Source organism: Akebia trifoliata, chromosome 9, assembly GCF_017979445.1.
Source record: "Akebia trifoliata isolate Shusen 1 chromosome 9, ASM1797944v1, whole genome shotgun sequence".
Lineage (NCBI taxonomy): Eukaryota > Viridiplantae > Streptophyta > Magnoliopsida > Ranunculales > Lardizabalaceae > Akebia > Akebia trifoliata.
Genome location: NC_141383.1, coordinates 15314736 through 15329632, shown reverse-complemented (window position 1 = coordinate 15329632; position 14897 = coordinate 15314736). Strand labels below are relative to the sequence as shown.

At 36.2% G+C, this 14897-nt stretch overlaps 1 protein-coding gene across 1 annotated transcript; it reads left to right on the top strand.

Moving 5' to 3' along the window:
- The first annotated feature begins 5577 nt into the window (after positions 1 to 5577).
- On the top strand, positions 5578 to 14094 carry LOC147394380 (uncharacterized). The gene is made up of 5 exons (XM_086454832.1): positions 5578 to 5766; positions 5972 to 6130; positions 11098 to 11190; positions 11314 to 11508; positions 12522 to 14094. Exons 1-5 carry the CDS (start codon positions 5605 to 5607, stop codon positions 12594 to 12596), a joined length of 684 nt encoding a protein of 227 aa, XP_086310958.1. The 5' UTR covers positions 5578 to 5604; the 3' UTR covers positions 12597 to 14094.
- Positions 14095 to 14897: the final 803 nt, after the last annotated feature.

The window sequence follows — 14897 nt, the reverse complement described above, 5'->3', positions numbered from 1 at the left end:
GTTTGTTGACCAAGAGTCATGATTTAATGTCTCTTGGTCTAATAGCCGTTAGATTGTGCCTTATCTGAGATCTAACGATCCAGATTGCACCCTATCGAAAGAATGTGTCTCATATCCTTTAACTAATACCTTTTAGTTGGATATGTTTGATCTAGTGTCTCTGATCGCGTCCGATCAGTTGTCATTTGATCTAACGGATCCGATCGTTCCTGATCGAATACCAATCATGAACCAACACACCTGATCGATTCTGATTAGGTACAATCATGAATCAACGCATCTGATCGTTTCTGATCAGGTACAATCATGAATCAATGCATCGGATCGTTCTCGATCTGGTATTATTTCGATCCATCGTATCCGATTGGTTCCCAATCGGATACTAACTTGATCGTGCGGTGCTGATCGCACTCGATCCATCACACGTGACGGATCAACAACAATCGTTGGATGGTTTCGTATCTCGAAAACTTTAAGGCTCCCCAGCTCCCCAGCTCCTCTCGAAGATGCGTACGTGCAAAGTGCAAAGTGCGCCCAATGCGCCCTTTCGCACCTGAGCGTGCGCGGGTGGTGCTTCGCACCACCTCGAAGTACTGGATCAAAGCCTAAAGGTGTGACACAAATACAACTAACTAAGTTGGCTATTACTTATAAGGTACACCACTTTCTTACTTGTGAGTGATGTGGGACTAAACCTTATATATACACAAAAACCTCAAATAACTAACTTAAGAAAAACAAACCAATAAATCTTATTTTATTTTGAAAATATTAAACAGAGAATTCCCTACACTATGTGAAAAAGCCCATATTTGACTGTCTTGGGCCGTCAAATTTCATAAAATTCGACAGACAAAGGAGTCGAATTGGCATCAAATTTTTCATTGTCAAATTTGTGTTTTTGACGGGTTGAAACTATCAAATTAATGAAGGATGGGAGAAATTCGACAATTCTAAGCCGTCAAATCTGGGAACATCAAGAATTTTGACGATCTTAGACCGTCAAATTTCAGTTTCTAAAATCTGTGGGCCTTGGCCCATCAATTTTTTCTGTAGAATTTTTAAGTTTTCACGTAGTGCTAGTAGCTTATCTACTGGGAAAGAGACTTTACTTCCATGGATTAGAAGTGGTGGTAAACTCGATGTGAAAGATTAAAGGTCACATGGAAATCCTTGTTGATGTCATGTCTCAAAATCAATTAGGCCCCGTCAAAGTGTGTGTTTTTGGGTCGATCCAAGGTAATTTGGGTTGGGATTGTAACTTATGTAAGTAGCCCACTTATGTGGTACTTCGAAAAAGCGTTTTATTTTTCTTTTGTTGTTACTCTAAGTTTTAAGTCTCACAGTGAAATCGAACTCCAACTCTTATACCTCCATGGATATAACCTTTAGGTGAATCATGTAAAATCTCGTATTGTGGGTATTGTGTTCTTACACTTTCTTTGTGTTATTGTTTATCTTTTTTGCTTTCGCTACTATTAGTTGGGTTTGTCCTTCATTGCCATTATCAAACAAGGTTTTACACTAGGTGAAAATTGAAAAATTCGATAGAAAAAATTGATGGGCCAAGGCCCACGAATTTTAGAAACTGAATTTTGACGGTCTAGAACCATTGAAATTCTTGATGTTTCCAGATTTTATGACTTAGAGCTGTCGAATTTCTCCCATCCTTCATTAATTTGACAGTTTCAACTCGTTGAAAAGAAAAATTGACAATGAAAAATTTGACTTTATGAAATTTGATGGCTTAGGGCCTTTAAATTTGAGTTTTTTTCACATTGTGTTAGAAGGTGTGGCATACAAGGTGTTTGGTGAAATACCCAATAGGTATTTAATCAAATTACTAAATGAGCTTCACAAAAGTGTTCACATACAAAGCAATCCTTTCTCTTGAAGAAGGATTCCTTCGGTTCAAGTTTAACAATATTTAGGTCCTGAACTCAGCTATATGAATGTACATGGAAGGCCCTTGATCTTAAGGAAGTGGATGTTAGACACAAAACCAATACGAAAAATGATCTACATTTCTAATCTAGGTACGTAAGACTTCCCCATCTAGCCTTCAATTTTGGTTCATGGACTGTTTGGGAAGGATTGGAACACCATTACATATGGATAAAGCAAATGCATATAGATCTCATCTTGGTTTTGCACTAATTTGCATATAAATTGATACTCAGTGTAGCTTTCCAAATTCTATTTTGCTAGAGCGTGAAGATGGTTTCAAAATTAATCAAAATATATTGTACAGGTGGAAGCCTAAGCCGTGCAAAAGATCTACCTAAGAAAATAATGAACAAAATATGGGTTCAAAAAGAGAAGGCTGCAAATAAAGATGCCACAAAACCTGAAGCACTAGCAGAGGTGCGATAAAACCAAATTGAAAGAGGAAGCCAATTGCAACTTATCCATGATGATTCAGAGGAAGCAAACTGAGAGCTTGCCATGAATGCGCAAGATGGAGAAGAAGATGATGAGTTGCAACACAGCTGGAGAATTTTGAAAATGAAGGTGATGTAATTTTGTAAGGAAATACGGGAGAGGATGTCGTTGTGCAATCTTCATTGGAAGTATCCAAATCTTAGGAAACTTCTTTCAAAGATGGATGGGAAGTAGTAAGTCAAAAGAGAAAGGGTTCAGTTAGAAATATTTCAATAAAAGGATAGGTTATCCATGTTCAAGAAAATGATCTAGCAGAGGGGATTGGAAATTGCTTTGTGCATGCAACCCATGAGAATTGAAAATGTTTTTTAGGCACTGGATATGGAAGGAGAATCAAAGGATGAAGAAGAGAATCAATTGAATTTCAGAAAGGGTATAATAAAGGTGTCGATGACCATAAATGTGAAATGTACACAGTAGATAAGGTTTTAAATGTATTACAGATTTACATGTCCAGTAGTCCCCTACCAATGCCTATGCCACGTCAACAGTCGGTCAAGGATAGTTTTCCAAGCCTTGGAATACCAAACATCGAGTTCGTGATAGAAACTTTCTCCTTTTACATTGGAGATGACCCAAAGATCCAGAATTATGATTCTCTTGGCCAGTGTGAAAATGCGGGGAAAAGACCCTTGCTTCATTATTGCTCCTACTATTTACCACTTTTCTATCAAAAATGAGGTAATCCCCCTTACGCGACATGTTCTACTCCTTTCTCACCGAGACTTCCAATGATGCCTTTGCTTCCTCCTAGTAATATCTATTCACACCCTCCAGGGCCATGCCATTCACTCCTTTGCTAAGACTTTGTTGGACGGTATCCTATTCATCCATGTCATGATGGCCATGCCACATTGTCATTTTATGGCCAAATTCTATTTGACCACCCACATTTAGTCCCCTACCTGTGAGTCGGGGTACTTGTAGAATTGCTCATGTATTCTGTCGAATACGTAATCTTTTGTGCATTTCTTTTTTTTTTTTTCTCTCCTTTTTTTATTTTATTATTTATTGTTGTCATGGAATGAGCGGTCAAAACATTATCGTTATCCATGTCCCACTCTTCTTTATAAATAGAGTGACCCTATTTGCTTAATTTCTTTTTGCCTTGGAAACTTCTCAAAGGTCCCTGACTCCCCAAGGGTTTCCTTCATTGCACGAAGACAGGCGTGGTGCCATCTTCCCACTATCTCCAAAGCATGGTTTTTAAATTCGGTATTTGGTATCGTCTTGTTCACCTACCGAGTTGACTTGGACGATACATCTCGTCTTGTTCGACATTGAGACAATGGTTTTTAACCATTTAAAAAATCTAAAAAATTCAGGAAAAATTCAGAATTGATTCTTATTAAAAAATGAACCCCCAAAAAATTATAAAATTAAAAAAAAATCATAATATACCTATCAAAATAAATTAATTAAATATTTATATTGTTACGTTATTTCATTTTCATTGCACAAGTGCACCAAACTTATTTTTCAAACACAATATTTAAAGAGCACCAAACTTACCATCAAAAATATCAATTAAAACACTAATTTTAATTCGAGAAAATGTAAATACATGATAACGAATAGGTTCATACATGCAAAAATAATTTAAATATATTAATAACACTCAGTTTGAGTTTAGAGTAATTCCAATTTAAGGCAAACATTAACTAAGAAAGACTTGTAAAGATAGAAATCATGAAAGTCAAAGCACCACAATGAGATAAATTGAAATTTGCACCGATATCCGATAGAACATGTAACCCACTCACCTACAAAAAAATATTTTGAATAAAAAATTAAATCGAAAAATGATTAATTAGATATATTTGATAACAAATTAAAATCACATACACATTACATGGAAGAAGCTAAATCTTACTTGATTTGGAGGAAGATGAAGTAAATCCACCTTTCACTTCGAATTTCTTCTTGAATTGGATGAAGAAGATAAATTTTTTTCCAAACCCTTGACTTTTTTTTTCACTTGGTGGAGAAGATGAAGAAAAAATAAAGAAAAATTGATTTAAGGGGTAAAATAATGGAGGATTGAGGCTTAACTTGATAGAGAAAATGAAATTTTCTCCCAAAATCTTACCTTATTTTGTTCACTTGGTGGAGAAGATGAAGAAATAATCAAGGAAAATCAATTTAGGGGTGAAGTAGTTGAGGATTGAGGTAAAACTCGGTTATCTCGATTAACTCGGACGAGATTTTGAAAATCTCGTCCGATACAACTCGTTTGTCTCGCGAGTTAACATAATATCTATGTTATCTCGTATATCTCGTTCATATCGCCCGAGTTTTACGAAAATATTATCTGAGACGACTCGCTTATCTCACGATACGCAATCGTCTCATGACACATTGTGAGTTGGTCTCATCAGACTGTGATATCGAGTTAACTTGGGCGATACGTCTCAGTCTCGGACGAGTTTAAAAACCATGCTCCAAAGTCCCCAGCCATTGCTTTAGCGACATTCACGTTGTTGGATTTAATGTTTCCAATTTTGAAGGGTTGGCTCCCCAAGGATTTCCTTTATTGCTTGAAGACAGACTTGGTGTCTTGCCCTTGTGTCACCTTCCCAATGTCTCCAAAGTCCCTAGCCATTGCTTTGGCGACAGTAACGTTGTTGGGGTTTGGAATTTTTGATTTCGAAGGGGTTCGACTTCCTCTGTGACAAGTCACTAAGGCTCAACGTTTTGTTTCCTTTACAAGTCACTGAGACTGAGACTTCACGTGCATAGGTGTTGTTTCAGCAGCTCAATTTTTTTTTTTTTGGTCTCAGCTTCATAGCCTTGGTGTCTTCATCTTTGACAATCTGGGCACAATCTAATGGTAGGTTCGACACTTCAATTGTGAGCCCTAGTTTTTGCAATCACCTCTTTTTGAAACCCTCTTCTTCCTTTACGGTGGCTGATTCGATACATTCTTCTTGTTTTAGAAGTTTGGTTGTGGCTCAAGTCATGATTAGGGGAAAAGTTTTTAGCCAAGTTGTTGAGGCCTTGTATTCGGTGCCCAAATCATTTAAATGAGTTTTCTTGCTAGTGTTTAATACTTTTGCAACGCTTGGGTGAGTAAGAATGTCAGGGCTGCCGACTAATTGATAATATAGCTGAGTATTTTCTTTCCTGAACATCTGATTTGTTTATGGCTTTCAGGGAGATGGTATGACCAGCATTGAAACAACAGGCGAAACTATCAATGATGTATGTGTGTTTCGTGAGAGTGGATTGATGTTGTTGGCTCTGGACTCTAGCCATGTACCATCTTACTTCATACCCACTTTAGGACCTGTCCCAAAGTGGTGCTCGTACCTGGAAAACTTAATGGTATGAGTATTTAATGAGATTTTATCTGTTCTTTTAATAAAATTATACGCCTTAATATTCTTACTTCCTTTCCATTTGGTTCATAGTTTATTAATCACACCTCTGTTAAATGAAAAAAAAAAAAAAAAAATATATATATATATATATATATATATATATATATATATATATATATATATATATATATATATATATATAATTACAGGAAGAATTGGAGGAGGGTGCACAAACAACTATTTATGATGATTTCAAATTCTTGACTAAAGAAGACCTTGAGCGGTTGAACTTGACGAATTTGATTGGCACTAATCTTCTAAGAGCGTTCATGCATGGCTTCATTATAGATCATCGGTTGTATAAAAAGGTAATGCTGTCTTCTTGTCTTAAACATATATCTTCTACGTGTTACAAATTAGTGAAACTTATTGTCACATTCTGGATTGTTAGAAGTTGTTGAATTAGTCTTTGCTGAATAAGTCTAGATTTGTTTTCAGTCTTCCTTTTATTTAGGAGTTAGTGGCTTTTAATTAGGCAAATAAACTCAGAGAACACTTAGTGTTGGTTGAGATATTTTAGGAAATTCTTTAGTATTTATAAAGTCTATAATTGTAGGTTTGAAACATATCTTCATTGAGTAATAAAAATCATTTCAGCAAAATCATCTCTGTTTTGTTCTTTCTTTTGGCTGTTTCCTTTATTTACATTTTTTTGGTATATGGTATCAGAGCAAGGTTGCCTAATAGTTGTTTGATTTTATTGCTCTTTGAAGATGAATGGTGGAAGTGCTACCTCCTATGCTTCTGTAGAAAAGCTTGTTAGTAACAACTATAGTTACTGGAAGCATTGTATGGAAGCTTTTCTACAAGGACATGATTTGTGGGATCTTATAACTGGTGATGAAACAGTAATTCCAGAAGATAATCCCAAAAATGCTGAATTGGGATGAAAATGGAAGATAAAAAGTGTGGCAAAACTTTGTTTGCCTTGCGAACATCAATTAGTAAAGAGTACATGGAGCATGTTCGTGATGTAAAGTCACCAAAGTAAGTATGGGAGACACTTGAAAGGTTGTTCACACAAAAGAACACGATGAGGCTGCAATATTTGGAGAACAAACTTGCTGGGATGACACAAGGTAATCTTTCAATTTCAGAATATTTTCTGAAAATTAAAACTTTGTGTGCTGAAATTTCATAATTGGATACGGATGAGCCCGTGAGTGAGGCTCATTTGCATCGTTATCTCATTCGTTTATTGCGGAAAGAGTTTATGCCCTTTATTTCTTCGATACAAGGGTGGGCAAATCAACCTTCTATCATTGAATTGGAGAACTTGCTCTCAAATCAAGAAGCTTCGGTGAAACAGATGGCCAGCAGCAGCAAGCAATCTCTCTCACAAGTAGAGGATGTTCTTTACAAAAAAGACAAGGAAAAACATAATTTTTCTACTAAGCATTCTTCAGGTGACAGCAAGCAATCCAACACTGAAGGGCAGTCCAGAGGAAATTCAAAAGGTTGTTATAGGTGTGGGAAGCTGGGACACTTAAAGTGTGATTGTCGTGTGAAGGTGATGTGTAATCGGTGCGGGAAATCAGGCCATATTAAACAAAATTGTAGAGTAAATCTCACAAAAGCAGGAGCAAATATTGCACATGAAACTACTAAGTCTGAACAACCCAAATGGGAGCAATGCTAATCCATTGAAGTTATTGATCAACCGGTTAATGTGTCTTCTGTTGTGCACCAAACCAACATAGAAACATATGCTGATGTTGCCATAGACTACAACAAGGAATGGATCGTTGATTCCTGTTGCTCTCATCATGCAATGGGAAATGTTTCTCTACTTTCTGATATTCGTCCGCATGGTGGAAAAAGGGCCATTGTAACAGCTCATAATTCAATACATCCTGTAGTGAAAGAAGGGCATTTCAATATCAAGGAAAGCAACTCAAATGGAGAAGGTGTCTCTCTCAGAGATGTTTATCATGTTCCAGGTTTCAAAAAGAATCTCGCTTCCGTTTCGCAAATGGCTGATTCTGGGAGGTATGTTCTTTTTGGTCCAGATGATGTGCAAATTATTTCCAATATAAAACACATTGAAGCTGATGCTTTATTTACTGGAAAAATAAAATATTCACTATATGTATTGTTTGCAAGTGAAGCATATGTGGAAAAGACAGGTCAGAACGCAAGTGCAACACTTTGGCATGCTCAGTTAGGCCATGTTGGCTATTAATTGCTACAGAAAATTTCTACAAAGAAACTTCTTGATGGAATTCCTCTCTTTAAGGAATTTCATCATGATATGGTTTGTGCTGGTTGTCAATACGGAAAATCACATCGTCTCCCTTTCCCGCATTCAAAGAATAGAGCTTCTATTGCACTAGAGCTGGTGCATTCAGATCTCTTGGGGCCAACACGAACACCTAGTTATGTTGGTTTCTGTTATGTGATGGTTATTGTGGACGACTTCTCTTGGTTCACTTGGGTGTATTTCTTGGAACACAAGAGTGAAGCTTTCTTCAAATTTATTCAATTCAAAGAGCAAGTGGAGAAAGAATTTGGGCTACCAATAAAGTGTTTACGCACTAATAATGGAGGGGAATTCATGTCCAATCGATTTCTTGAATATTGCAGGGAACATGGGATTCGGCGTCAAATGACTTGTCCAAAAACTCCACAACAAAATGGAGTTGTTGAGCGTAAGTTAGCACATCTTACAGCTATGTGCTTGTCATCATGCAAAGAATCTTTCAAGGGAGCTGTAGGCAGCAGCTATTAAATCAGCTTGTCATGTCATCAATCGCTTGCTTCCATGGCCAAGGATAGAATCATCTCCTTTTGAAGCATTATACCATTGCAAACCAAATGTGAGTTATTTTCGAGTTTTTGGCTCAGTTTGTTATGTTCATATATCAAAAAGTAATCGGACTAAACTTGACCCAAAGGCAAGGTGTTGTATTTTTGTTGGTTATGACACTCACAGAAAGGGATGGAGATGTATGGATCCAGAAACAAATAAGGTTGTTGTTTCTCGTGATGTGGTGTTTGATGAAGTTTCATCGCATCAAGTTTCAAATATGGACAGCAACAAAATTGATCTTACGCCTTTCTTTGGTGATGTTGCATCTAGTGAAAGGGAGAGCAATGTCACTCCATCCAGGGAAAATATTCAACAAGATGAGACTACTGAGGCTGTGATTCGAAGGTCTTCTAGACAAAGAAAGCAGCCTAATTATTTAGCTGATTATGAAGCTCAGTTAAATCATTGTTCTGTTGTGTCATGTTTTATGATGGGCGATTCGTGTGAAAATGAGCCAAAGTCTTACAATGAAGCTAAAGGGATTTCTGAATGGGAAGATGCAATGCGGGAGGAAATATCAGCTCTAAACAAAAACTGCATGTGGGAGCTTGTTCCAAAATCAAAGAATGCTGAATTAGTTACTTGTAAATGGGTTTACAAGTTGAAGAAAAGGGCTAATGGCTTCATTAAAAGGTATAAAGCTCATCTTGTTGCTCGTGGGTTTTCTCAACAATATGGTCTAGACTACAAGGAGACTTTCAGCCCTGTTGCCAAAATGGTGACGATTCGAACAATTATTTCATTGACTGCTTACAAAGGCTGGAAATTGTGGCAACTAAACGTGAAGAATGCATTCCTCTATGAAGAGTTAGATCGTGATATCTTTATAGAGCAACCGCTTGGATTTACTTCTAAGGAGTTTCCTGATTATGTGTGCCGACTCAAGAAGGCTTTGTATGGCCTCAAGCAAGCTCCACGTGCTTGGTATGGTAAAATCGCTCAATACCTTGTTTTTTGTGGTTTCAAGTCTTCAAATGCAGATCCAAGTTTATTTGTTAAGAAAACATCCTCAGTGTGCACAATGCTACTTCTTTATGTGGATGATATGATTATTATTGGTGATGACAATGCTGAAATAGCTCATCTTCAAGATGCTTTGTCTCTTCGTTTTGAAATGAAGAATTTGGGAGAAGCTAGTTGTTTTCTTGGCCTAGAGGTTATAAAGTCACATGGATATTTTGTCTCTCAAAAAGGATATGCAGCAAGTTTATTGAATCGTTTTTGTATGGAGGAGTCGAAGGCAATGACTACTCCTATGGAACCGTGCTTGAAGTTAACTAAAGATGGAGGAAAACTATTGGAAGATGCAACACTTTTTTGACAGCTTGTTGGTAGTTTATTTTATTTAACCATCACAAGGCATGACATTACATATTCCGTAGGAGTCATCTCTCAATTCATGGACAAATCACGTGAGAGTCATTTAATTGCAGCAAAGAGGATTCTTCGTTATGTAAAAAGCACTCTGAATTTTGGGTTATTATATAGGCAGGATACACCAATTTTTTTGACTAGTTTTGTAGATGCAGACTGGGCTAGTGACGTGAATGATAGGCGCTCCACCACAGGGTATTGTTTCAATACAGGTTCAGCAGCAATCTCATGGTGCAGCAAAAAGCAAACTACTGTTGCTCTTTCAAGTTGTGAAGCTGAATATGTAGTAGCTACCATGGCAACGCAAGAGTGTATTTGGCTTAAGAGGCTTATTCAAGAAATGTTTTCAGCCTTGGACTATCCAGTTCCCATTCACTGTGATAATGAAAGTGCAATTAAGCTTGCTTTAAATTCAGTGTTTCATGCCCGCACAAAACACATTGAAACACATTATCATTTCGTTCGAGAAAAGGCTTTGACCCAGGACATTCAGCTGTGGAAAGTACGAATTGAAGATCAAGTTGCCGATATGTTTACCAAAGCACTTGGCAAAGCAAAATTTGAAGAGTTTCGAAGTGCTCTGGGTGTTGTTGATAGTAAGTTTGCACTAAGGGGGAGTGTTACAAATTAGTGAAACTTACTGTCACATTCTAGATAGTTAGAAGTTGTTGAATTAGTCTTTGCTGAATAAGTCTAGATTGTTTTCAGTCTTCCTTTTATTTAGGAGTTAGTGGCTTTTAATTAGGCAAATAAACTCAGAGAACACTTGGTGTTGATTGAGATATTTTAGGAAATTCTTTAGTATTTATAAAGTCTGTAATTGTAGGTTTGAAACACATCTTCATTGAGTAATAAAAATCATTTCAGCAAAATCATCTCTGTTTTGTTCCTTCTTTTGGCTGCTTCCTTTATTTACATTTTTTTGGTATACTACGAGGCATTATATATTTTTGAAATGGAACCCGATCAATTATATTTAGTGTTTCAAATTTTTCTTAATGATAAAACGTGGAGTAATACTTTGAATCTTTCCGTACAACTCGTGGCTTATTGATTCTGTTGGATATCATGATTCCTCATTCACTGTTGCAGGCAAAATCATTAGTAGATCCATTTGCGTATGATGCTTATATAGAGCAGTGGAAAAAAGAGAAGCTAGAGGCAGATCGTGCTTCTCGAATTACGGTCAGATATATCTCTATCTTCTCTTTTTTGATTCGGCTAGCTTCTCTCCTTCAACTAGTTAGCATTTTAACATTTTTGATACAGGTTTGATACTCATCTCATCCTTCTTTTGATTTTCTGCAGATCAAGAGGAAATTACCTAAAGTTAATCATGTTCTTGCCACTCGTCTTCTTGAAAATGAAGAAGCTGCAGAAGGTGAAGTGAAAGATGACAATGATGCGGATGCTTATGCAAAGAAGAAATCATCTAAGAAAAAGAAAGGACTAGGCGGTGAGGTGATGAAAGATGAACGTTTGGCGGCGATGTTTGCAAACAAGGTACCAAATCAATCGATCATTCGGAAATGTTTCTAATGTATCAAATCTGGGCATTAATTTATTATTTCCACATGTTATGAAGTCTGTTTGATAAATTAATAATGCCACCAGTGACTATTTTAACTATAGTATCGGTAACAAGAATCTTGAAACATCACATAAATGTAGAAAGCTTATATTCCATATCTTTTTTATATAACACCATGACACCAATTGATGTACTTTTGTATACTCTCTCCCTCCCTCCCTCTCTAGTTGAAGAGAAGGGAATGGCGTGAATGATGAAGAAACAAAAATGGTCATCCCCATACCCCACCCCTTAGATAATTTAAATATTTTGAATGGTGTGATAAAAATTTGATGTGGTGATATGACTTCTCTAAAGTGACATCTTAGCTAAGTTGATGATGTGTGGAATGTTTTCCCAGGTCTTATGTTCAAACTTCAAACCCCCCTTGAACCCACCTTCACACCTTCACATTGCCAACCACTAACCCTTTAACTATAAAAAAGTGGTTTACAAAAAATTGGATGGCCCACGATTCTTCAACTTGTAAACAGGAGTAGAGATCATCCTCACAAAAAGACAGCCCATTCCTAAACTTTAACCTATATGGGACAAAACATGTTGGCCTCTTGATCTTGATCCATATATATAGGGGACCATCCAAGGGCCAAATATTTTTGCCAACGTGTTTCATCCTATATGGGTTAGAGACCATTCTCACGAAAAATCAGCCCATTCTAAAGCTTCTAACTCCACTTTACAAGTTGAAGAATCCTGGACTGTCAATTATTTGTAAACCATTTTTTATGGGGTTGGAAGTTTTAGAATGAGCTGATTTTTTGTGAAAATGGTAAGAGTGTGCATGACACATGAATGAGGAAGTGTTTTATTTTGCATCATCCTAAAGGTGTAATCAGGTGTCGTCATGTACCCTATTTTTGTGTCAAGTTTTTTGTTACTTACACTTCGTACTAAATCATGTTTGTTTTTTGGTTTCTTGTTCAAGACTTTGAAGTTGATGAGTTCTCTCAAGAGTATCAGTCCTTACATCCCGCGTCTTTCAAGAAGCATGTCTCATTGATTTTGGAACATTTTGAGCGAGTCATGGAGGATGATGATGAGAGTTTAAGTGATTCTGGTGCCTCCACAGTATTCGAGTCTTCAGCAGATTTGCTCAACAAGGACAAAACGGAAGTTAAAAAGAAGGCATCACAGGTTCCAAGGTTAGGCTTTTTTTATATATAATAATGGAATGGTCTTTTGTGGGTGGATCATACAATTTCGATTAGAAAAGGATTTTGCATGGTATATTGTATTCTTCGGAACTTGTGAAATATCTTGGCTTCCAAAACACTACAAGAAAATGTCTATTTTGGAACAAGCGAGCAAAACGGACTTTGACCATTTGTAATAAAAAAACAGGTTAAAACTGTTTTTTATATTAGAAAGCACTTCTAAATCGTATTCCTCTCGTTTTAACCCGAATCAAACTGAAGAAGTCATTCTCTCTTTGTTACAAGAATGAAAGACGGAAAGAGTTCGAGAGAAAAGGAAAGTTTCTTGAAAATCTACGAAAATCCAGTCGTTTTTCGATGAACTTAGGATTGACGAAGATTTATCAATTTTGGTGAGAAAATTCATTTTGTCCTTCAGTGTCGATCGATTTTTTGTCTAAGATCTGCGAAACCTAAGGTTGGAATTGTCGACATCCCTTCATCTCCCATGTAAGATATTACTTTCTTTCAATTTTCTCTTTGATCTATCATTTTTTATGATTTTGGAACCCTATGACACGATTCTTCGTTAGATCTGATTTGATTTGCTAATTTTTGGTTGAGATGGTTGCGTTTGGAGTAAATAGGTTGAGTTTCGCTAGTATTGCTACTTCGATTTGCATTTGGTACATCTTCGATCCCTAAATTTGAATTTCAGTGATTTTGAATTTCTTAGATGGAATTCCGATCAATGTAGGGTTTAATCTCTTGTTTGATCTTTTAAGAACATTTTTTGTTGCTTTATTGAAGGTTTTAGTTATGATTAAATCATCTCGGATCTCCTGTAGATTCTTTCTATACACAGAGGTAAGCTTCGATCTAGAACTTGAATTTGATTATTGTTTTGATGTGCTCTAAGCCTCTCTAACTGAACAAAGCTTCAACCATTTTACCAAAAAAAAAATAGTTCCATAAACAAATTTTATGAAATAATTGAAGAAAAAATGACCACTAGCTAAGCTAAAAAAATCCATTTATCAACTCGCCAAATTTGTTACGGGTAGAGGTAGAGGAAAAGGTAAGAGGTCTACTGTTGTTCCCAGTCATGAGGATCCTATAGAAAGCATTCTATGTTTCATATTTTTAATTTTGTATCTTTTCTTCCCAACCAGTTTTACATAAAATGGAATTAATCAGAAAAGCTATTGTGGCATCTCAGATGTTTTCTCCTACCCAGCTCAGATATCATAGTGTCAAAGGATCAAAATTTTACTAAGAGGCCAATATCCAAAATCAGGCATAACGTAGTATATTCATTTATGTCTACTGAGTTTGTGTGAGAAAAGTTATTAACAGTTATATAACCTTTCTTCTTTGCAGAATTTTCGTCAGTTGAAAATTTTCCACAAGCTGAATTTTCTCCTTACCAAAAACTTCAATTATGAATGGAACCCTAATGTAAGTTGTGAAATTATACTTAATGGATGACACATTTCTGCATTAGACCACCTTATTGGTGATGTAAATCTATAACAATATGTTAGGACAGGCCAAATAAAAGTTATTACATAGAATTAGTTGTTCTTATTTTAAGTTCAAGATCCCTTGTGGAATATTGCTTATGCCTTGAGATTTTTAGAGGTTGATGTACTGAGCTTCAAACACTTTGGTATTTGATTTCTCAATTGTTTTCCTTGTAAATGCATCTAGTGTTGGCTGGGCATAAAATCATTGAATGTTTCTTTCTGGAGCTGGTGGCCCCTAACTAAAACTGTTCTAGATCTCCTATATTCTAGCTACAATGTATAAATTCTCCTAAGTACTAATTACAATAAATCTACTAATTTAGAGGTGTTTGATTATCCAAATACTTGAACAACTCATAAAATAATCATTTAGGAAATAACAGAAAATAGTGAAAGTGTGCTATTTTGGGACTAGAATTTGAAGGTTTTCATCCGTGATATTCAACATAAATTTAAACACCGACAGAGTTACATGAAGAATAAGGATCAGGTTAGGTGTCCGTTCCTATGATAGGAAGGGTGTCTATGTGGCATGTTTTAGTTGGATTTTAAAACACATTGGGATCCTAATCAAGCTGTTTTCAATGTGGCACACAGCCCGATGTGTTTAATCTCCAATTAAAATATGACATGTAGAACCCA

Excerpts from the sequence above, each read along its gene's own strand:
- LOC147394380 (XM_086454832.1), top strand. The coding sequence starts at position 5,605 with ATGACCAGCATTGAAACAACAGGCGAAACTATCAATGATGTATGTGTG. Across the intron at positions 5,767-5,971 it reads CGTACCTGGAAAACTTAATG|GAAGAATTGGAGGAGGGTGC; the intron begins GTATGAGTATTT and ends ATATAATTACAG. Across the intron at positions 11,509-12,521 it reads CGGCGATGTTTGCAAACAAG|ACTTTGAAGTTGATGAGTTC; the intron begins GTACCAAATCAA and ends TTCTTGTTCAAG.